This window comes from Schistocerca serialis, chromosome 1, assembly GCF_023864345.2.
Source record: "Schistocerca serialis cubense isolate TAMUIC-IGC-003099 chromosome 1, iqSchSeri2.2, whole genome shotgun sequence".
In the NCBI taxonomy this organism is placed as follows: domain Eukaryota; kingdom Metazoa; phylum Arthropoda; class Insecta; order Orthoptera; family Acrididae; genus Schistocerca; species Schistocerca serialis.
In genome coordinates, this window is record NC_064638.1 from 315,732,672 (window position 1) to 315,756,187 (window position 23,516).

Sequence of the window (23,516 nt, forward strand, 5' to 3'; positions counted from 1 at the left end):
GAAGAAGTAATAGTTGAAACATTTCCAGAGGTCATTCTCGCAGCAACTCCTCGATCTATCATTTCTTCAAATGGTTCCTCCAAGCTACATACACTTCTAATATCAAAGGTGGATATATTCTCTTGGAAATTCCATCCTACACTATTTCCTCGTATACTGACAACTCATGTACTGACACCTGTAATTTGTGATTGAATAATCGACATTAATTCCTTAGACGAATCTACACTCTCTTTTGAAGTACGTAAACCTTGTCTTACATTTTTGTGTTCATTATTGAACATGTCTTTTAAATATTCTAAGTTTTCAATAGGTTTTATTCTACATGATTACATTTGGCGTCAAATTCAGTTTCCAAAGCAACCATTCCTTTGCATCGTTTGCGTCAAATTCAGTTTCCAAAGCAACCATGCCTTTGGATTGATTATTAGATTCTTGGCTTTTAACATCTATTTTGATGGGAACAAACCTATGTTTGTCATTTGAATATTTAAAGTTTCATTCTGTCTCTGATTAAAGTCAATGATTTATGTGACTACTTAAAGAACTAGTTAGTTCACTCTTTAAATCTAACTTCAGATTTTCAACTTTCTTATTTAAAGTGTCAAATTCAGTCTTTAATAAACCTATATATGTTGCTTGATTGTTCGAGGTTTCACTCTTGTTTGTTAAAACTTCACTCTGAGCATCTAATTTAATATTTAATTGGGTATTCACTGAATCTAATTTAAGACTTAGTTCCTGTCTTAAAGCTGCTGAATCTGCACACTGGGCTTTATTTAAATTCACTACTTCAGACCAGTCTGGCATCTCCTTACTCACTTTAATAGCCATGGCTGGTTCTGAAGTTTCTCCTAGTCGCTATTCTTGATCCATAACTTTACAGGCGTTAGACCTTGTGAGCATTAAAAAAATTGTACTCTACTTATGATGACTACTATAATACAGTCTTACAACAGTTCCTTCAACTTTATACTCAAACAATTATTGTTTTACACTCACCTGGTGTAGAATCCTAGGCTGCATCGGTTAGCAGATGTGTATTCAACGCAGGAGAACAGCACTGTCGCCAGCGGTGTCAAATGTTGGTTTCAGTGTCGGTGAGCAGATGTGGAGTCAGCACCGGTGAGCAGCAACCGGTGTCTGCATCGTCGGATGTAAGGCTGGTTACTACGTCGACATCAGTCGCGATGTGTGTGAAAGCTGTGTACTCTCCACACCAAATCTCCTTAGTTGAATTCCTCTTGGCGTAACTCTTCTTAGTCTAAAATATCGAGGTCTCCTCTCCGTTCTTTTGACGTTATTACTTTCTTAAGTCTTTTACTGTGTTGCATTCACAACTTTCTTCCATTTGGTTTCTTGGACTCAATCCAATTACTCGAAACAGTTCTCTTATCTTGTTATGCCTGGTTGCTGTGGCAACTCAAAATATCTTCTTCCCGTTTCCGTCTTAAAATTTCCATTTTCTTTGAATCCTGTCACTTAGGTTGCCACATTTTAATAGTTTTGTCGACACGAGAAGGGGTGCAAAACTGGATTGCATTCACAATTCACACCTCACTCTCATCAGTTGACTTACGCGGTGTGCATAGCCGATCCTCTCCTCTGGGTAATTAGCTAAGTCGATCTCCCAAAAGCTTCTTCTCCTAAGACTATCACTGGTTATAGGAATTTATTTGACTATTTCTCTACTGTTGAAATAATTGGGCACTCACAGAATACTTTCAGTTTAATCACGATATATTTTCAACTTTCACAGGAAACAACTTTACCATTTCTCATACAAACATTTAAACTTCTGCAAGTCAACATAGTCATCAAACATCAGACTCGATTACACACATTCATAATTGCATGGGATTGACAACCAAATAATTCGTGAACATCACATGCGTCTTGTCTCGTACAGTGCTAAGACATGAAGTAAGTTAAAAGTCTATAGTCAATTTTTCCTTTTTCTTTTTCACAATAATCACATTCACTAACACAGAAAATAACAGCATATAATTTGCGTTCTTTCAGAAAGCATCTGTGGTGCTAGCAGCAAACACTTGTCGTCGTCAGTGGACCGCCACTCTTACAGTCTTCTCATAACAAACTTCCAAACTGCACATAGAAACAGGTGGCACAGTAGATACGCTTCCACTCTCCCACTTATATTTAAAATATCGTGCGTTTGAGACAGTTGAAGGACGAGTGGTTCTAGAACTTATGCAGAAATTCTTGAAGCACTACAAGTGATGTGCATCTAATGCTTCACTTCTGAAATTTCAAGATAGATCTACAAGTTGTTGTAAACACTTTCTCTTGACATGCATGGCTCAGTTCGTGGGGCAGGTATATGACATGTGAGACAGTCCTTGTTTGATGCAAGAGTGTCATCAGGACTGTGTCATTCCATGCTCACAGGTGATAGGTAAGAGCAAGTAGATGAAGCTTGTAAATTCCTAACCTCCTAATTCATTGAAAACCAAAATGGATCTTATGAAGATCGTGCATGTTCCTGAACTTTGTTGTGGTGGTCTTCTTACTTATTGTAATTTTGAATTACCTCAGCAAAGATGGAAAGGAATGCATCCACACCATGAAGGCCTTCTTTGATTCATACAATCAGTGGTATGTAGAGGATTCATCACCAGGATGTCATTGCCAGCTGCTTTGTAATGCCGTATGGATGAAATCATCCTCTACCTTTGTTGTCGTCTGTCAAATTGTTAGATGCCCTGCATTTTGCAAAGCGAGTTACATGTGTACAATATTGTTCATTCATCCAAAAGCAATATTGAATCTCTATGTATAGATTCACATTTGAATCCTACAGCCATTCTGAATCACATAATTATTTCCTTGGAAAGCTGGCAGCATAGTCGCCTTATCGGTAGTGGAGAACTTGAATAATCAACAAAGCTGAGAAAGTACACAATGAAGCCTGTGGCCCTTCTGGAGGTGACTTCACTCATCCAATCTTTTCAGTATATCTGGATCATTTCAGAATGAATTCCATGTGGACTGCATGTTTTTGTTCACAAAATTGAAATGACAATTCACCACCTCCCAATTATTGATAACGCTATCACACACATCATCTTTGTTTGTTACCTCACTGTGCTATTGCCAGGGTCTGAGCTGGCCTCATGTCATTTGACATCTAACATTGGATCTACTTTCTTCTGATCCCAATTTTTGGCTGCGATAACAAGACAATAACAAATTCTCATTTGTTCCTTTTTGCTTCACCTTTGTATATCATTGAGTTATATGTCGATGGTATTATGTAAGTATATGTTTCAGTTTTAGACATATGTGCCTTAAAGCCAGTTAGTCACAGTCACAACAGCTGGGAAGAAACAATTAAATTTTCATATTTTATGTAAATTAAAAGGAAACCACAACTGCTGTGTCTAGTATGCAGAATTTTAGTACAGTAACCAAAATCAGTTCTGGCTCTTCTTTTTGCTGCAGGAACTAAGTGTGAATTCATAAACTTTTCCAGCAGATATGGGTTATTCTAAATATTGTTGTGCAAATAGACAAATGAGTACCTTATTCGTTTTCTTGTTTCTCTTTTTAAATGAGCCTTATGTAAACTGTGACCATACGTAAATACACGCATCAAAAAAAGTTTTGCATCAGCCCGGTTCCAGGAGTTCTGAAACCTGTACAGAAAATTGGAATAGAGATCAACATAAACAGCATTTCCGTCCTTTTTATTGCTCAAGAAAACCACACACTGCATGTTGTACCACCATACAGCGAGACCTTCCAAGGTGGTGGTCCAGATTGCTGTACACACCAGTACCTCTAATTCCCAGTAGCACGTTCTCTTGCATTGATGCATATCTAATTCGTCGTGGCTTACTATCCACAAGTTCATAAAGGCACTATTGGTCCAGATCGTCCCACTCCTCAATGGCCGTTCGGCATGGATCCCTCAGAGTGATTGGTGGGTCACGGCATCCATAAACAGTCCCCTTCAGTCCATCCCAGGCATGTTCAATAGGTTTCATGTCTGGAGAACAAGCTGGCCACTCTAGTCGAGTGATGTCATTATCCTGAAGGAAGTCATTCACAAGATGTGCACGATGAGGGCATGAATTGTTGTCCATGAATGTTAATGCCTCACCAATATGCTGCTGATATGGTTGCACTATCAGTCAGAGGATGCCTTTCATGTATCGTACAGTCATTAAAGCACCTTCCATTACATTACCACCAGCAGTGTACGACGTCTGCACATAATGCCATCCTGAAACAGCAGGAAACCTCCAGCTTGCTGCACTCGCTAGACAGTGTGTCTAAGGCGTTCAGCCTGGCTGGGTTGCCTCCAAACACGTCTCCAACGATTGTCTGGTTGAAGGCATATGCGACACTCATCAGTGAAGAGAACATGATGCCAATACTGAGCGGTCCATTCGGCGTGTTGTTGGGCTCATCTGTACTGTTTTGCATGGTGCACGAAAAGCATTATTCAACATGGTGGCATTGCTGTCAGGGTTCCTCTGAGCCATAATCTGTAGGTAGCGGTCATCCACTGCAGTAGTAGCCCTTGGGTGGCCTGAGCAAGGCATGTCATTAACAGTTCCAGTCTCTCTGTATCTCCTACATGTCCAGGCAACATTGCTTTGGCTCACTCTAAGATGCCTGGACACTTCCCTTGTTGAGAGCCCTTCCTGTTACAAAGTAACAATGTGGACATGATCGATCTGCGGTATTGATCATTTAGGCATGGCTGAACTACAGATAACATGAGCCATGTACCTCCTTCCTGGTGGAAGGACAGAATAATGATTCATTTTCACACATGAAATTTATCTGCTCCTTTTGTGGGAGGTCCATTTCCATATGTGATTTATCTGTAGGGATCAAGAAAGAAAATTTGATTCTTGTATTACCTTACTTCAAATTGGCCTTAATCTCTCTCTGACTGCTAGCTTCACACCATCAAAAGCAATGAAATGTTCCTTCCCAACAATTAGAAATTTATGGTAAACATATTTGCTTTGGTGCTAATTTGTTACTGAGAGGCTCACCACTACCTTCACTTCACTACTAAGATCACAATATTTTCTGTACCATTTAGTCACATGACAGGGCTACTTAGAATGCCCCTCTCATTCTGCCATGTTGTGTTTTGTGTGGAATGTAATCCTGACTTTCCTATCAAGTCCTGGAATAGTCCCATTTACTCTGACCATCACCTCTCCTATACCAGTTGAAGAGGTCTTTGGTTTCAAAACCTAGTGTTTCTGTCGTTTTTGATTCATGTGTATCAATCCATTGGCATTTGGTAAATAGAAGTTTTTTTCTTTCATTTTGAGCAAGGTATGCAAGATAAGAGTCCTATAGCATCCCCTGGTGCTGGGTGGAGTAGCTATGAGCCAGGATGGGGGAAGTGGGTGGTGGGCATGAGCTGGGAGCCCTTGTGGCTCCAGAGAAATGCAGCGGCAAATGTAACAAGTTCTTTTATTGACACATCTGCACTGTTTGATGCACTAGGTCAATGGCCATCTGGCCATTGAATTCTGATGTGGATGACAGCTGGCATGCAAGGGAAGCAACACGCTGCTCCCTGGGCAAGAATTGGCCATGCTGCTGGAGACGATGTTGTGTGGCCAACTGTGCCATGGTACTGAGTCCAGGAAGGGACTTAGGGCACAGAGCTGTTGCCCTGCCGTGGCCTGGAACCAGTGACCTCTGCTTGCAGGTCCATGTCTCACCCTTATCCAGCACAGCCCCACCATCCTGGTCGGGCTGTGAGCGTCAGAATAATTTTATTACAAAAAGACCAGTACCTATACTCACCAGTCACACACTTGTGCATATGCACCACTACCACTCGCATATCTTAAAACACTGCTGTCACTGTCATTGTGGAAATCTGCCTTGCCACCTGCTGCACTATTCAGTGCAATTCCATTGAGTTCACTGTTTCAGCAAGCTAACAAGCCTAGCGACACCACGCTGGTCTTGTTGAATTATTACAGTAACAGCATCCCATGCGTGCCTGTTGTCAAACACAACTGCAATACACTACATAGGCTCTCGCTAATGAACCCATAAATGGCCATTATGCTAAAGTCCAGTCCAATTGAACTACATGCTACCAACAGCGTGTTAACATATATTGCAAAACAATTAAATATATTTTCTATAATTTAATCTAATTATTGTTTAAGAGTTGGAGTTTTTCCTGAAATATTTGCAAGTAATGCTTTCATACAGTTATGTATAATTTGAGGAGTAAAGGCAACAACTCATTAAATAGTGGAGACATTGATTCATCAATAGGCACATTAAGAAGACTGAAGCTTTGTTACTTTTCTCATGAATCCTTCTTTAGAAGTAGAAAACACGCACACACACACACACACACACACACACACACACACACACACACACACACACACACACACACACACACCTCTTTACAGCTATGTTTTCCAGGCTAACTACATTGTGTTGACACTACAGTTCAACAGAGGTGACAGGTTGTGTCAGGTGGAGTGGGAAAAGGAGAGAGGAGGTGGGGAATGGAAGGGGTTAGGCAATGGTGGCTGATGACTGGGAGGGATGTGCATAGAAATGTGCCACTGAAGAGCTCATTGCGGCCACAAGTAAGAGTAGATGTCCAAAGGGCACAATGACTCGGCGAAGTGGATTTGAAGGGGGAATAACATATAGTGTAAAATTAAACTTTACAGCTTTGACGGTTTGGTAATTATATTCATGTTTTGCAGGAGTAGATTTGACGCAGAACTGAGTTCCCTCCAGTGCCAAGTGGAGAATTTGCAATCACAGTTATCAGTCCAGAAGAAAATGTTGTCCACAGAAGAGAGTTTGAGATCAAGAGTTGAAACTGATTACAGGCAAATACAGGAGGAGAAACGAGCATTAATGGTGAAGTAAGTTGATTTAATTATTTCTGTTACACATTTTTAGTTGATTTCATTCAGCTTGTGATGACACTCATGTTGCTGCCTATGAAGAGTTCAGCACCAGGTTTGTTTATTGTACAAATCAAGAAACTACCTGTCTTTAGTGTTACAACTGCCTAAGGAGTGAATTTTACTGATGTGCTTATGAAGAAACAAATTAAAATGCTATCCAACAACTATCAAGAAGGAAAGTTGGAATGAAGTTCCTCTAAGAATGAGATTCACATCTGCTACCTTTTTATGTGGGTGCTGAATTGTTTCTGTAGCTCATGACATAATATTTGAGTTATTTATCATTGTCCAAGACATCGAGCAATAAAATTATCAAGTAAAACAGTAATTTCAATATTAAAACTAATAAAGGATCAAAAACATTTAAAAATATTAAATAATACTTTCATATGTCATGTGGCAATGAAAATGGTGTCTACCAAGATTTTCAAGTGTTCAGATTCCAAAATAGTCCAGAATAGCCCTGTTATTTGCTGTAACCAAGTCTTCTAAGGTGCATGATTTATCGATCTTTCAGCAAATTAACAAGTAGAGTGGATCTTGTAGTTCGTCAAATCCCATCACAACATTCATCAGTACTACTGTAACCTCATTTCTTCATATTTTATTGATACTGGGATATTCCTGTTCTTAGACATTTAGGACTTTCCAAGTTGTTTAAGGGAGTTTGAAACCCGCAGAAAATTCCTCATTTGGGTTGTTCCATGGGTCTATTGGAGACAAGTTCTAGCACAGTTCTATTTGACATTTATTAGATTATAATGGGATTGCTTCGATTTGTTGCAAAAGGTTCTTTCTTGATTTGAATCTCCATCTACATCTATATTCTGCACGCCACTGTGAGGTGCATGACAAGACGGACATCCCATTGCACCAATTATTAGAGTTTCTTCCCATTTCATTCAGATATAGAGTACGGGAAGAATGATTGTTTGAATGCCTCTGTGCATGCAGTAATTATTCTAATCGTACCTTGACAATCCCTATGTGAGCGATTCATAGGGGGTTGTAGTATAATCCTAGTCATCATTTAAAACTGGTTCTTGAAACTTTGTTAACAGACTTTCTTGGAATAGTTTACGTCTGTCTTCAGAGTCTTCCAGTTCTGTCCCTTCAGTATCTGTTTGGCACTCTCTCATGGATCAAACAAACCTGTGACCATTCATGCTGCCCTTCTATGTATACATTCAATATCCCCTGTTAGTCCTATCTGGTATGGGTCCCAAAAACTTGAGCAATATTTTAGAACCAGTCACATGAACCAGTCACACCAATATTTTAGAACCTGTCACAGTCATTTAGAACCAGTCACTGATGATGCGGTGGTGTACAGGGAGGGGTCAAAGATCAGTGACTGCAGGATGATACAAGATGACTTAGACAAAATTTCTAGTTAGTGTGATGAATGGCAGCTGGCTCCAAATGTAGAATAATGTAAGTTAATATGGATGAGTAGGAAAAACAGACACATTATGTTCAGATACAGTATTAGCAGTGTCCTCCTTGACACAGTCACATCATTTAAATATCTGGGTACAATGTTGCGAAGCGATATGAAATGGAATGATCATCTGAGGATTGTGGTGGGGAAGGCAAATAGGAAAGTATGGTTCATCTATAAAGTAGACCATGTAGGACACTAGTGTGAACTATTATTGAGTACTGATCAAGTATGTGGGATCTACACCAGGTCATATTGAAAGAAGACATCGAAGCAGTTCGGAGGTGAGCTGCTAGATTTGTTACTGGTAGATTCAATCAACATGTAAGTGTTACAGATATGCTTTGGGAACTTAAGTGGGAATCCCTGGAGGGAAACACACATTCATTTCAAAGAACACTACTGAGAATGTTTAGAGAACCGGCATTTGAAGCTGACTGCAGAATGGTCCTACTGCCACCAAGATACATTTGACCTAGGGAACACATAGATAAGGTAGATAAATTAGTGCTCATTTGGAGGTATATTGATAGTCATTTTTCCCTCGATCTGTCTGCAAGTGAAACAGGAAAGGAAATGACTAGTAGTGGTACAGTGTGCCCTCTGCCATGCACTGTGTGATGACCTGCAGGCTGTGTATATATCTGTAGATACAGATATCCCTACCAATTGTTACATCCAGGTATTTGTAAGAGTTGGCCAATTCCAGCAATGAGTCATTGTATTATAGTCATAGGAAACTATGTTTTTTTTCATTTTATGAAGTGCACAGTTTTACATTTGTGAACATTTAAAGCAAGTTTGCAGCCTATGCACCACCTTGAAATCTTATCAAGAGCTGACTGAACATTTATCCAACTTATTTCAGATACTACTTCACCATAGATAACAGCATTATCTGCAAAAAGTGTGAGGTTACTATTGATTTTGTCTGCAAGGTCATTGATATATAACATGTACAGCAAAGGTCCCAACAAACTTCCCTGGGGCACACCCAAAGTTGCTCCTACATCTGACAATGACTCTTCATCGAAGATAATATGCTGTGTCCTCCCTACCGAAAACTCCTCAATCAAGTTACAAATTTCACTTGATACTCCATATGATCATACGTTTGGCAATAAGCATAGATTTGCTACTGAATCAAATACTTTTCAGAAGTAAAGGAATACTGCATCTCCTTGACTGTCTTGATCCAAAGCTTTCAGTATATCATGTGAGAAAAGTGTGAGTTAAGTTTCACATGATTGATGTTTTTGGATTTCTTGCTGGTTCACATTGAGGAGGTTATTATGTACAGTGATTGATGAATGTATCCAAGCATAGAGTGTCTGGAATCTTTCATGAGGGTATTTTTGATGCATCATAGCAACTACAAAAATAATAGATATAACACAGTGGGTAGTAACTGATAGTAACGAACATAATAGAAATTCCCTCATTTGCACTATTGTTTCTTGTGCTGTGGCTGCAAAGACAGATTGCCAACTTATATCTTACCATTGAGCTCTCAAAATTAGTCAGGGAAAAATGCTAAAACTTGTCTGGAAATCTGAGAAATATCAGGGAATTTTTCTTGAGGAAACTTGTGACAACCCTGGTTTCGGAAAATAGGTTACAAATGGTGTGTAGTACCATACTTTACAGATACATGTATAAAAATTTCCGAAAATTTGTTTTTGAGTGTTCCAGAGAATGAGAAGATGCATAAAATATTGTTGCACACAGTTTCACCAACTTAATTAAAAATGTGTTGCACTACGAAGTTAACATTAACTTACCTCTGAGATATTCTCTCCCACTGCTACAACAAAGGCTAGTGTCAACAAAATTGAACTCCTAGTGAGAATTGTCGTTTTACCCAACTGCACTTTAGTTATTTGGTAGCTTAATTGTTACAGAGGTAGGCTGTCGAATTTTATAAGATGATGTCCATAGATCGCTGGTTCGAACCTAACCCAAAACAACATTTTATTTGTAAAACTTCTCAACAGTCCTCTCATAAGAAAACCAGATCACAATTACAAAACTTCACCACATTGATTAGAAACAGAATATTATTGTGTTTTCCTTGACATTCAAAACGATATTTTCTTGTTAATGTGACCACATACCTTTTACTTTATTAGGAATGTTGTTTTTATCTTCATACTGTTCAGCTAGGATCCTTATTGTTTAAACTTTTTCGTTTCATCATCTTACATAAATAAGTCTGCTTCAGACACTAATGTTAATTAACACTCACAAACATCACAGCCCTTATGTTCATGTCACTTGCATTTTATACAGGCTTTATATCTCCCCGTGTAACCTCATCATCTTACACCTCATTGTACTGTGGTCGTATGGTGATATCTTCACTGTTAGCAATGCTAGCCAAAAAATGAATTGTATGTTCGCAAAGGAAATCCATTTATACTCTGTTGTCCATTTCTCAAAACAATACTAATGTGAAGCTACATACAATTGCTACAGCTATATACTACTGCTAAAATCAGTTCTTGCTAATGCTATTTTCATATTTCATGTAAAATTTTTAAAAATATCTGACTTTTCAAGATTCAAGAATTTGTACAGTAACATTTAGCTGACATAAATCACATAAATATTGAAATAGCTAATTGTATTGCAGATTTGTTTCTTCAAAGAAAACAGAGCTATACACTTACATAATATTGTTGAGGCTTTCAAGTCAAAATCTTTCATAATTGTTATTTGATAATGGTGAATATTTAATTTGCCAATAGCAACAACTGAAAAAAATTAAAAATTTATATCCTTCTCATAAGAAAAATAATTCGTCTATACTTACACAAAAATAGCAGAATTGGCAAATTTTTGTGCAAAAGCATTGCAAAATTTATACTATTACTCAAAAATTAATTAGAAATCAAAATTATTTCAGTTTCACAGACACAGTGGGCAATCCAACAATTATTATGATTGGTAAAGAACTTGTATTTCAATAACTACAGAAGATTGGTGTATGAAAAGCATTTCACTCTAACTAATCAAACAGCATCACCTATCTCAAGAATGGCATAAGAAAATGACTATTAATTAGAAGTAAAACAAAAATTAAATTTCATACAAAATAGTGTCCACCTCCATAGCTGAGTGGTCAGCAAGGCTGACTACAGTGGGGGAGACTCAGGCTTGGTTCCTGGTCAAGGCAAAGACTTTACGTAGCTTGGCAGTGGTTATTATGTGGTCCACATCATCATCAACATATAAGCCACCAAAGTCGCATAAAAAAAATAATTAAAAAAAAAAAAAAGGTGCAGTAGGTGGCCAAAAAAACCCAGATGGCATCTCTCAGCCAAAAATTTCATATGATCATTAAATGAAACAACAAGTTTACTGTTACCAGTCACCGTTTTATTTATTTCCATGACGCATTTCAAAGGTTTAAACTTCCATCATCAGGTGGATTTACATTAGGACATTTGTGTGTGTGTTGAGTTACGATTTTTGGAGGAACTTGTGGCACTGGCTAGTGGAGAAACAGGACACTATTTCAGAACGTGGCTTTGGATTTCTTCTGACAAAAAATTAAACTGATATCTAATGTATTTTACCAATGTGAAGGTAATATATTGGGGGTAATGGTGAAATATTGGAAGTGACTACAAATTCGTACTCGTTTATACAATCAGGTGAAATGTTAAAATGGCTTAAACGTCATACTTGTAAAAAACAATCAGGTGAGATGTTACAGACTTGAAGTACAATAATCATATTGGCTACAGCAGTAAAATCATACATAGATGACACTATTTGATTGGGATTAATAGACAGATGTAAGAGGCTGGAGGCAGAAGGAGAGGAAGAGAGAGAGAAAGTGAGAGTGTGTGTGTGAGAGAGAGAGAGAGAGAGAGAGAGAGAGAGAGGGTGGAAAGAGTGATTATATAAGAGCAAACATTTACATGGCAAGGGGTCTTAAGATTACATGTTACATACCGGGTGATCAAGAAGTCATTATAAATTTGAAAACTGAATAAATCACGGAATAATGTAGATAGACAGGAAAAACCCACCATGGTTCAACAACGAAGTTAGGGTATTACTGCAAAAGCAAAGAGAGCTTCACTGCAAGTTTAAATGCAGCCAAAACCTCCCAGACAAACAGAAGCTAAACGATGCCAAAGTTAGCATAAGGAGGGCTATGCGTGAAGTGTTCAGTGAATTCGAAAGTAAAATTCTATGTACTGACTTGACAGAAAATCCTAGGAAGTTCTGTTCTTATGTTAAATCAGTAAGTGGCTCGAAACAGCATCTCCAGACACTCCGGGATGATGATGGCATTGAAACAGAGGTTGACACGCGTAAAGCCGAAATACTAAACACCTTTTTCCAAAGCTGTTTCACAGAAGAAGATCACACTGCAGTTCCTTCTCTAAATCCTCGCACAAACAAAAAATGGCTGACATCGAAATAAGTGTCCAAGGAATAGAAAAGCAACTGGAATCACTCAACAGAGGAAAGTCCACTGGACCTGACGGGATACCAATTCAACTCTACACAGAGTACGCGAAAGAACTTGCCTCCCTTCTAACAGCTGTGTACCGCAAGTCTCTAATGGAACGGAAGGTTCCAAGTGATTGGAAAAGAGCACAGGTAGTTCCAGTTTTCAAGAAGGGTCGTCGAGCAGATGCGCAAAACTATAGACCTATATCTCTGACATTGATCTGTTGTAGAATTTTAGAACATGTTTTTTGCTCACGTATCATGTCGTTTCTGGAAACCCAGAATCTACTCTGTAGGAATCAACATGGATTCCGGAAACAGCGATCCTGTGTGACCCAACTCGCATTATTTGTTCATGAGACCCAGAAAATATTAGACACAGCAAAATGCAGGAAAATTTGCAGCGGATAGGCACTTGGTGCAGGGAGTGGCAACTGACCCTTAACATAGACAAATGTAATGTATTGCGAATACAAAGAAAGAAGGATCCTTTATTGTATGATTATATGATAGCGGAACAAACACTGGTAGCAGTTACTTCTGTAAAATATCTGGGAGTATATGTGCAGAACGATTTGAAGTGGAATGATCATATAAAATTAATTGTTGGTAAGGCGAGTACCAGGTTGAGATTCGTTGGGAGAGTCCTTAGAAAATGTAGTCCATCAACAAAGGAGGTGGCTTACAAAACACTCGTTTGACCTGTACTTGAGTGTTGCTCATCAGTGTGGGGTCTGTACCAAGTTGGGTTGACAGAGGAGATAGAGAAGATCCAAAGAAGAGCGGCACATTTTGTCACTGGGCTATTTGGTCAGCGTGATAGCGTCACGGAGATGTTTAGTAAACTCAAGTCGCAGACTCTGCAAGAGAGGGGCTCTGCATCGCAGTGTAGTTTACTGTCCAAGTTTCGAGAGGGTGCGTTTCTGGATGAAGTGTCGAATATATTGCTTCCCCCTACTTATACCTCCCGAGGAGATCATGAATGTAAAATTAGAGAGATTCGAGCACGCATGGAGTCTTTCCGGCAGTCGTTCTTCCTGCGAACCATAGGAGACTGGAACAGGAAAGGGAGATAATGACAGTGCCCTCCGCCACACACCGTGGGGTGGCTTGCGGAGTATAAATGTAGATGTAGATAGAGAGGTACAAATTGACACACATGCTTGGAATGACATGGGGTTTTATTAGAACCAAAAAATACAAAAGTTCAAAAAATGTCCGCCAGATAGCGCTTCATCTGATCAGAATAGCAATAATTAGGATAACAAAGTAAAGCGAAGCAAAGATGATGCTCTTTACAGGAAATGCTCAATATGTCCACCATCATTCCTCAACAATAGCTGTAGTCGAGGAATAATGTTGTGAACAGCACTGTAAAGCATGTCCGGAGTTATGGTGAGGCATTGGCATTGGATGACACTTGCGACTTCAGGTAACCCCAAAGCCAATAATCGCACGGACTGAGGTCTGGGGACCTGGGAGGCCTAGCATGATGAAAGTGGCGGCTGAGCACACGATCATCACCAAACAATGCGCGCAAGAGATCTTTCATGCGTTAGCAATATGGTGTGGAGCGCTATCCTGCATGAACATCGTATGTTCCAGCAGGTATTTATTAGCCAGGCTGGGGATGATGCGATTCTGTAACATATCGGTGTACGTCTCATGTCATTCCAAGCATGTGTGTCAATTTTTACCTCTCTATCTACATTATTTCGTGGTTTATTAAGTTTTCAAATTTATACTGATTTTTTGACCACCCGGTATATTAGCTGCCTAAAGGTTGGGGTAATATGTTGGTTAATGTTATAAAATATGCAGATAGTTATACAGCGTGTGCCAGTAGTTGATGTTCATACAGTTTCAAGCTGAGAAGGGGTACAAGCTGTTGGTGTGATGAATTATCTGTAAATGACTCTTGGCGGCTGTCAATATTTATGGTAAATATTAAGGTGTGTGCATGTGTGTGTGTGTGTGTGTGTGTGTGTGTGTGTGTGTGTGTGTGTGTGTGTGTTTAAGAATGTAGGCAGTTGCTGAAAACAGAGATGATACTATTGTAAATATTGTCATTTTTGTCATTTAAGATGGACTCCGGTTGTTTCGTTTGGTGTTTATATGTTTGGTGTGTTTCGAGGATGTCTAGTTTTGTGCCTTCTGGCTGGATGTGTAGGATGCTAATACTTGTGTTCTTAACATGGTGTTTTGTTTCATGCAGGTGGGTAGCTATTGCTGATGTGTGGTACTTTTTGTTTTTTAGTGCTGCCATGTGTTCCTGGAATCTAATTTCAAATGATCTGCCTGTTTGCCCTATTTAGAAGCAGTCACAGTCCAAACATTCAATTTTGTACACACCTGTGTGATGAAGTGGGTTTCGTGTGCCGATGTTGTGGGGTAACTTCTGTCCAATATTGTTGTCTGTTGTAAAGGATATGCTTATGCCTTTTTGTTTGAAGACATTGGCAATCTGGTATGAAATGTCACCTAGAAAAGGGATTGTATGGAAGATTTTATTTTCTTTTTGTTTTTTGTGTTGTGATTGCTTTGCCATTATTGAGTGTTTTAGGGTGTCTACTATGGAGCTGTTTTAACCATTTTCAATAGCTGTTTGTTTTATTATTTCAATTTCTTGGTCACATTTGTCTTCAGAGAGTGGTAGTTGGATAACTCTATTAATCATGTACCAGAATGCTGCCATTTTGTGTGCTGCGGTGTGACTAGAGGAGTTGTGGCTTGTGGTATGTGTTGTGGTAGGCTTCCGATAAATTTCAAACTGGTTCAACTCACTGATGTTATCTTTAGTGCCTTTGATTAAATTGATGGTATCATCTACATATCTGTAGTAGTAGATGATATTTTTGAGGATGTGGTGATTGGAAGTCAGGATTTTGTCTTCTAGGTTACTTATAAATATTTCTGCTTGCAATCCGAAAGATTTGAGCCCATTGCCAGACCATCTGTTTGTTTGTAGATTTTTTTGTTAAATTTAAAATAGTTGTGTGAAAGTGTGAATTCAAGCTGGTCCATTAGTTCAGTAATGTGAGTTGAAGGGATTTTTTTGTGTTTATGTAAGTTGTCATTGACTATCTGCAGTGTGGAAACTATTGGCACAGAGGAATAAAAGTTTTGTACATCAAATGAGGCAAGTGTGGCTCCATCAGGTACTTGTCTGTTTTTGACATATTGTGTGAATTCTGTTGTGTTTTTAAGTGTTCTCTCGTTACTGAATGTGTATGCTTCTTTGAGAATTCTGAAGAGCATTTTATTGAGTTTGAATGTTGGGCTGTTCCTACAGTTCACTATAGGCCTGATGGGGGTCCCATTTTTGTGGATCTTTGGTTGTAACCTAAGGCAAGGAGTGTGGGCTCTTTGTTACAATGTTTCTTGCTTCTTGGATGGTGAGTAAAAATTAATGTTGTTTGAAATGTGTTTAATCTCCTTTTGTATTCTGGCAGTTGGATCTTTATGTATTTCTGTTATGTTGCTGGTTTGGAAGAAGTCTAAAGTTTTTTCTATGTATGTTGCCCTGTCCATTACAACAGTTGTGTTGCCCTTGTCAGCTTTTACAATTATTGCATTATTCATGTTTAATTTAGTCTTAATGGTACGTGCAAGGGCTACTTCTCATTTCTTGTATGCTGGGAATGGTTTTACAATTTCCTTTTCAATGATTTCATTAATTTTGTGGCTGGTTGCTATTCTGTCAATTTGCTTCTTAAAGGCTATGGTCGAGATCTGTGTGACACAAGTGATGAGCTTTTCTTGGTTGTTTTGGTTCAGTGGAGCTTGAACGTTATGTTTTAAGCCTTTGCAAAATAGTGCCTCTTCTTCTGCAGCGAATATTATGTTCGTATTGTTGAGGAAAGGTGTGTAGAATGTGTTTCTTTCAACTGTTTTGGTTCAGTTTGGGAGTTAATTGTTGCTTTATAAGATTGGCTAGTTTTTTCTTCTTTGTAGCTTTCATTTTCTGTACGATGAACTCAGTGTACTCTTTTTTGGTTATGGAATCATATTCTAATCTATGAAGCAACTTTCCCAACTGTAATTCTGCCTTATGAAACTGTGTGTTGAACATTTGTTTTTTAATATAAAGTTCTTTCAGTTCATTTTTCATCCAGAGTTTTTGTACGTTTTCTAGTGTTTTCTTTGTAGTTGTCATGTTTGTTTTGATGTCAATCTTGACATAACTTGGAATGACGTTATTCTTGAGACAATTCCTATTCAAGTGTATGTGTTTTGTCGACATTATGTCAATAACAGTCATGGTAAATCCTAATCTCAAATGTTCGCATTTAATGTTAATCTGCCCAGTCAGGCAATCAAGGCAATTTTCGAGTACAAAAACTGTGCAGAAAAGGTTGCAATGACAACACAACACATACACAAATATACAGACACCAAACGAAACAACCGCAATCCATCTTAAATGACAATATTTACAATAGTATCATTTCTGTTTTCAGCAACTGCCTACATTCTTAAAAATGCACACACACACACACACACACACACACACACACACACACACACACACATACACGTGCACACACCTTAATATTTACTATAAATATTTATAGCCGCCAAGAGTACAAGAGATTGACCTCATTTCCAGATAATTCATCACACCAAAAGCTTGTACCCCTTGTCAGCTTGAAACTGTATGTGCATCAACTACTGGCACAAATTGTATATCTATCTGCATATTTTATAGCATTAACCAATGTATTACCCCAACCTTTAGGCAGGTAATATATGTAACATGTAATCTTAAGACCCCTTGCCATGTAAATGTTTGCTCTTATATAATCACTCTTTCCACCCTCTCTCTCTCTCTCTCTCTCTCTCTCTCTCTCACACACACACACACACACACACACACACACACACACACACACACACACACTTTCTCTCTCTCTTCCTCTCCTTCTGCCTCCAGCCTCTTTCATCTGTCTATTAATCCCAATCAAATAGTGTCATCTATGTATGATTTTACTGCTGTAGCCAATATGATTATTGTACTTCAAGTCTGTAACATCTCACCTGATTGTTTTTTACAAGTATGACGTTTAAGCCATTTTAACATTTCACCTGATTGTATAAATGAGTATGAATGTTAAACCGTTTTAACTTGTCAAAACTGGATTTATATGCCACCTGAAGTACACACACATAAATTCGACACCTCAAAACAAACACCTCAAAATGCTTTAAACAATTATTCTGTAATAATGTTGTTACAATGTATGTTCTTTGCACTTTGCGATTATCTCTTGTATTCTGCTATACGAACCTTGCACCCAGCAGATTCCAGATGCCATATTTGTTTACAAATGTGACGTGTTACAACAGCGAAAGGAACCTGTGACCACTGGAGGTACTCTAGTTTACTTATTTTATGTTTACCATTAGATATCAGTTTAATTTTTTGTCAGAAGAAATCCAAAACCATGTTCTGAAATAGTGTCTTGTTTCTCCACTAGGCAGTGCCACAAGTTCCTCCAAAAATCGTAACTCAACACACACACAAATGTCATACTAACTAATGTAAATCCGCCCGATGATGGAGGTTTAAACCTTTGAAACATGTCGTGGAAATAAATAAAACGGTGACTGGTGACAGTAAACTTGTTTCATTTAATGTCAATAACAGTCACGATAAAGCGTAACCTAAAATGTTCGCATTTAAAGTCATATGATCATTTCATTTCATACAAAATATTCCTATTGAGTATAAGATTTTTTTGAAGAGTCTCACAGCATTTCAATATTCCATAAAGATGTGTTTCAGAAGAGTAACGTGTCAAAAAATTTGCAGTACTTATACACAATTTGGAAAAGAGATAGAGTTTTAGTATTGCATTAGGTACTACAATGTCCCATACTTTTTCTGCTTCAAAAACAGTTTTTGACATATTTTTTTTTAGTTTTAATGGCACCACATGATCTTTTTAAGCAAGTTTCTTTTAAATAATCAAGCTGTGTTACATCAAACTCTCCCATGGTACAAAATACTAGTCAGCTGCATTATAATGTTGCAGATATTTCCTTCAGCTAATATTTTTACTATTTCCATTAGCCCAAGTCACGTTTTCTCACATAAGCATCAGACGTAATCAGTACACTTTTCCTATAGCTGTCAGAAGTGCAGTAAACATATTGTAAACTTTCATCATCTTCCCTGACACACACACCCACCCACCCACACACACACACACACACACACACACATGTGCATCAACATTTGACAAACATCCAAAAATATGTAGACGTATTTAATATTAGATCATAATATTCGTAGTCACTTCCAATATTTCACCATTACCCTCAATATATTACCTTCACATTGGTAAAATACTTGGAACATAATGTATCAGGCTTCAATTTGTAATCACTCAGTACATGTTCAACACTTAGTTTCCTCCTCAAAATATTATCATCATTAATTCAGATTTATCACATCATTTACTTGTTTCTCTCACTTACAACAATTTTGAAAGTATGTGGTCTGAAAAACAATGTCCTCTCTACAGACAAACTCCGTTTCAAAAAACGTGATATGGATCGAGTAAAAAAGCTGTTAACTACATAAAATTGCAGCGTAATGTTCTCCAATCACAACAAAATGTTTATTGATGCTTCAGTTTTTTCATAATCCTTCTAATGTTGACCACACTTCCACAATGTGACAATAATAAACTAACAGGTCAACTCTATTTTTCATTAAATATTTGTATACAGACACAAATTCCTATAAATATAGCACAACAGTTCCACAAATTCATCAAAAATCATGTACAAACATTTTTGCTTAATTATACAGGACAGAAATCCAAAAATACATCTGGTATCATCGATTTTCCAAAACATATTTTCTAGCCAGAAATAGTAAAAGTATAATTTCTTTCCAATCCTGCGTAGTATGTTTAAATAGCTACAAAATTCACCCGCAAAACTTCCTTAAAATGCAGATGAAATAGAGAGACATGGAGAAATGAAGATAATTTGCGTATGCAAAAATTTTTCTCATCGAAAGCAATAAAATATATGTTTTCTTTCAAAACATAAGAAAATTCTCTCATCACCCAAGTGCAAATACAAATAAGTTTTCTATTACAGAAGTATAAAGTACTTTAAATGTTACCTCATTTCCAAACTTTTTCAAATGTAGCTAATGATACGCAAATCTCATTTTAAAAATATAGAAAAATTTCAGTTCTCTGACAAAACAATAGATTTTTTTCCCATTAACACACTGTAACCATACACTCACAAGTTTTCTTGAAATCATCACAACATATTACATTTCCTAGCATTAATTATTCTACAGATTCTCTAGCATTAATCAGTTTGATCTATCTCATCAACTCTGAGCATGACAAAGGCAGAAGCATAGATCAACATTACTCTTGGCAGAACATAATCTGAAATATTAAATAGTTATTGACTATTTAAACTGAAGCAGTAAACAATTCATAAGATCCATCATATCAAGGTAAAAAGATGGCAATTGCTGAAATATGGAAAAGTCTTTGAGATCTCTGAAGGGGCAAATTTCAGTACATCAGTATTGTTTTTCACAGGCGTATCACTTTGTCTGGGGGTTTCCTCACTCTTTTCAGAAATATATTCTGTGCTGCATTTTCTATTTTTTTCTACAGCAATACATAACGTTGCTTATATGTCTCACAGTTAGTTTCTTTCTTAAATCTGCTGATAAGTCAAAACTGTCCATCGTTTCTTTCAAAAATTGCAGATATTTTTTTCCTCGATGCAATTAAAAATTTTTCATTGGAAAGAAACTGTTTTATGTGAATCAACATCATCTGCTATAAAAACAAAGTGTTCTTTTGAATGAACCATAAGGGAGGACCAGCAATAGGTTTGCTGCTTCACCTCAACATCTGGGTGCACAGTCTCGTGGAACTGCATCATCGATGATCGAAGGTGCTGACCACTTGGGTGGGGAACCCAGGATGCTGGTGATGAACGACCCATCGCCACCAGCTCTCAGTAATGAATGCCGCACGGACGAAAACTGGCAGAGCGGCATGAGTAGGTGCAGGACACAATGTAGCTGACAACCACAGATTATCTTGGCTCGACTCTGACCCCTACCAGCATAAAACTGTGGGAAGTGCCTTATGGCATCATGCATGGAAGAGTCCACAACGTATTCTTAATTTGAAACCTGGATGTGGGGACTAGCCGTTCTGCCTCAGTGTTAGATTGGGGGTGGAAAGGAGGAACCGTCACATGTTGAATGCTTGATGGGTGCAGAAATTGTGGAAGATGTGAGACACAAACTGTGAATCATTATGCATCACAAGTGTATAAAGCAATCCTTCAAAAGATAAAATTTTTGAGAGTGCTGAACCTCAGACAGAAATGGATTATTGTGCTGTACTGCACATTGATACACCAGCTTGTTAGGAGCCAACCGAATGATGGTATCATGGACCATAGAATCAGCATAGGAATTGTGATGCAGCATAGGAATTGTGATGAGCATTGGTAGCAAACTGATGTTTGTGACTGAAGCTGTGTAATTCAGCTGCCCAAGCCCAGTAGGGCTGATGGGGCTGTTTCTGACGACAATAGAACTCAATATGCACAGGAATGACATGTGCACTTATGATGATAATTGAACAACAACTTACACATTTTGTTGAATGAAAGCAATGCTGGTTCCTGGAGAGGGGATAACTAACACAACAACTTGTAAATTCAAGGGGAAATCCAAGATAGGAGCAAAGACACATGTTGGCATCAGTGACGCCAAAAGCAAGGAAGTGTTACTGAAGCTGCTTCTCGTAAATGTTCCAGTCTTCTGCTGCATCATCATAAGGGGGCACGGGTAGTGGATACACCAATGGCATGGAAGGCTGCATAGTCAATGCGGCCAACAAGTTCATAATAACATGAGTCTGCTGCTGCTTGAGGAGAGATTGGAGCACTGCCCCCATGGACACGAGAACTGACAGAACAACCAAATAGACTGAACACATGGAAGTGACCACCACACTAGTTGCCATTTGTTTCATAATGCTAGACATAACCAATAGTGTGGTCACTAAGAACAAAAGTTTACTGAGCTACATTCAGGTAAACAAAAAACTTAGAAACAGTACAATAAGCAGTAGAATCCAATCTGAGGAGTGTCAGCTACACTGCCTTTATATAGAGGAGTACTCTAGTAGGCAGTGCAGCAGATGTCTTGCCATGCGCACTAGTCTTGTGACCCACTACAGGCAGCGTCTGGTAGCTGACCCCCACAACTGCCATTGGCAGACTTTTTAAGTGTAGCATGATGGTGGTCTGATGCCTCTGTGTGTATCCAGATGTTGCGTAAAGGATTATATAAATTCTCATCTGCTGTGTTGTGGACACCATGAAAGAAGTTGAACCATCATGTCAACTGACTTTTCATCCTGAAAAATCTTCAGTCACATAGAGTGTAGTGCCCTAGTACACTGTGTTACCCTTCAGTCTTTGCTGTGTAAAAAATACTGGGGGTATTTGCATGTAAAGGCCTTCAGGTATCATTTGTGTGAACAATATACCCAAAAGTTTTATCAGAGAGGATTTTTGAAATGATTTCTCATCCTTATATGGCCCACCCACTCACTTTTTTCTAGTTTTTGGCTTTATTTTATTTTCTTCACTTCTAATATGATACCTACCTCTTGGTTGCTGTCTACACAGCATATTTTTATCAACTTGGTGTTTTAAAAATATGTTATTCCTCTCATATCGATATGATTGTATTGCATTTTATTTTTATTCATCTTCTTGTTTACAAAAGCAGCCTATGCACAAGACATGCAGTCTAACTTCATGTATTCCATTTGTTTCAGAGACAGAAATCTATGATTTATAAATATAAAAACAGCAGTTACTGCCAGTCTACCATTGTTTCAGTCCCTATAAAATTATTTTTGCATTATTTTATAAATAATATAATATATTTATTTTATATTTGTAGTGCTATGCATCTGGAAACTGCAATGCGAGAAAAAGAACGAGAGATTACTGCCCTGGGTAAGAAGATACTGCTTTTGGAAAATGCAAACTCTGACCTTCTGGCAAAAGTTTTACAACTGAAGTATTCCACTGTACGCCAAATTCCAAAAAACCAATCGGCAATGCCAAAGAGCAATAGTGTTGAAGGTGTGTTGATGGACTTGGGTAGTGTGTGATGCATGCTATTTGTCACATTATTTCATGGTACTTAAGCATTTTAGGAAAGAGTTCTCATCACAGATCAATTCTGTTCAAAAGAAGTAAGTAACATCTTTAACACATTCTAGTATTTTTAACATTTACCTCAAAAATGTATACCTCCACACATTTTAAAACTTTTATGTATATTTTTCAAGATATGTGTTAAATCTTTTGTCAAAATAATATATATTTTAATAGCTCTGAAAACCAAAGACTTGCTTTACCTATGTTGTCTTTGTTATCATGTGTTAATCACCCTGAGCTATCTAAAAATCATTTGTGTTTTACTCAAAGATAGCTTCTTGTACTGGTTATGAGTATAATACATATTGTTTGTTTATGTTTTATATTATTTGTAAGTATTCAGTGAATGTGAGCATATGTTTCCGCATTCTGCAGTGTCTAGAAACAGGTGCACATAGCTATATGCACTGTAGCATAAG

The 23,516-nt window shown here is 37.9% G+C and overlaps 1 protein-coding gene across 1 annotated transcript in view; it reads left to right on the forward strand.

Annotated features, from left to right (window-relative positions):
* Positions 1-23,048, forward strand: part of LOC126470013 (MAP7 domain-containing protein 1-like) — a 262,871-nt gene extending 239,823 nt beyond the window's left edge. The window contains exons 11-12 of the mRNA XM_050097531.1: positions 6,738-6,902; positions 22,835-23,048. Of these exons, the coding sequence (XP_049953488.1) occupies positions 6,738-6,902; positions 22,835-23,048 (379 nt within the window). The remainder of the gene's footprint in view (positions 1-6,737; positions 6,903-22,834) is intronic.
* The last annotated feature ends 468 nt before the right edge of the window (positions 23,049-23,516 follow it).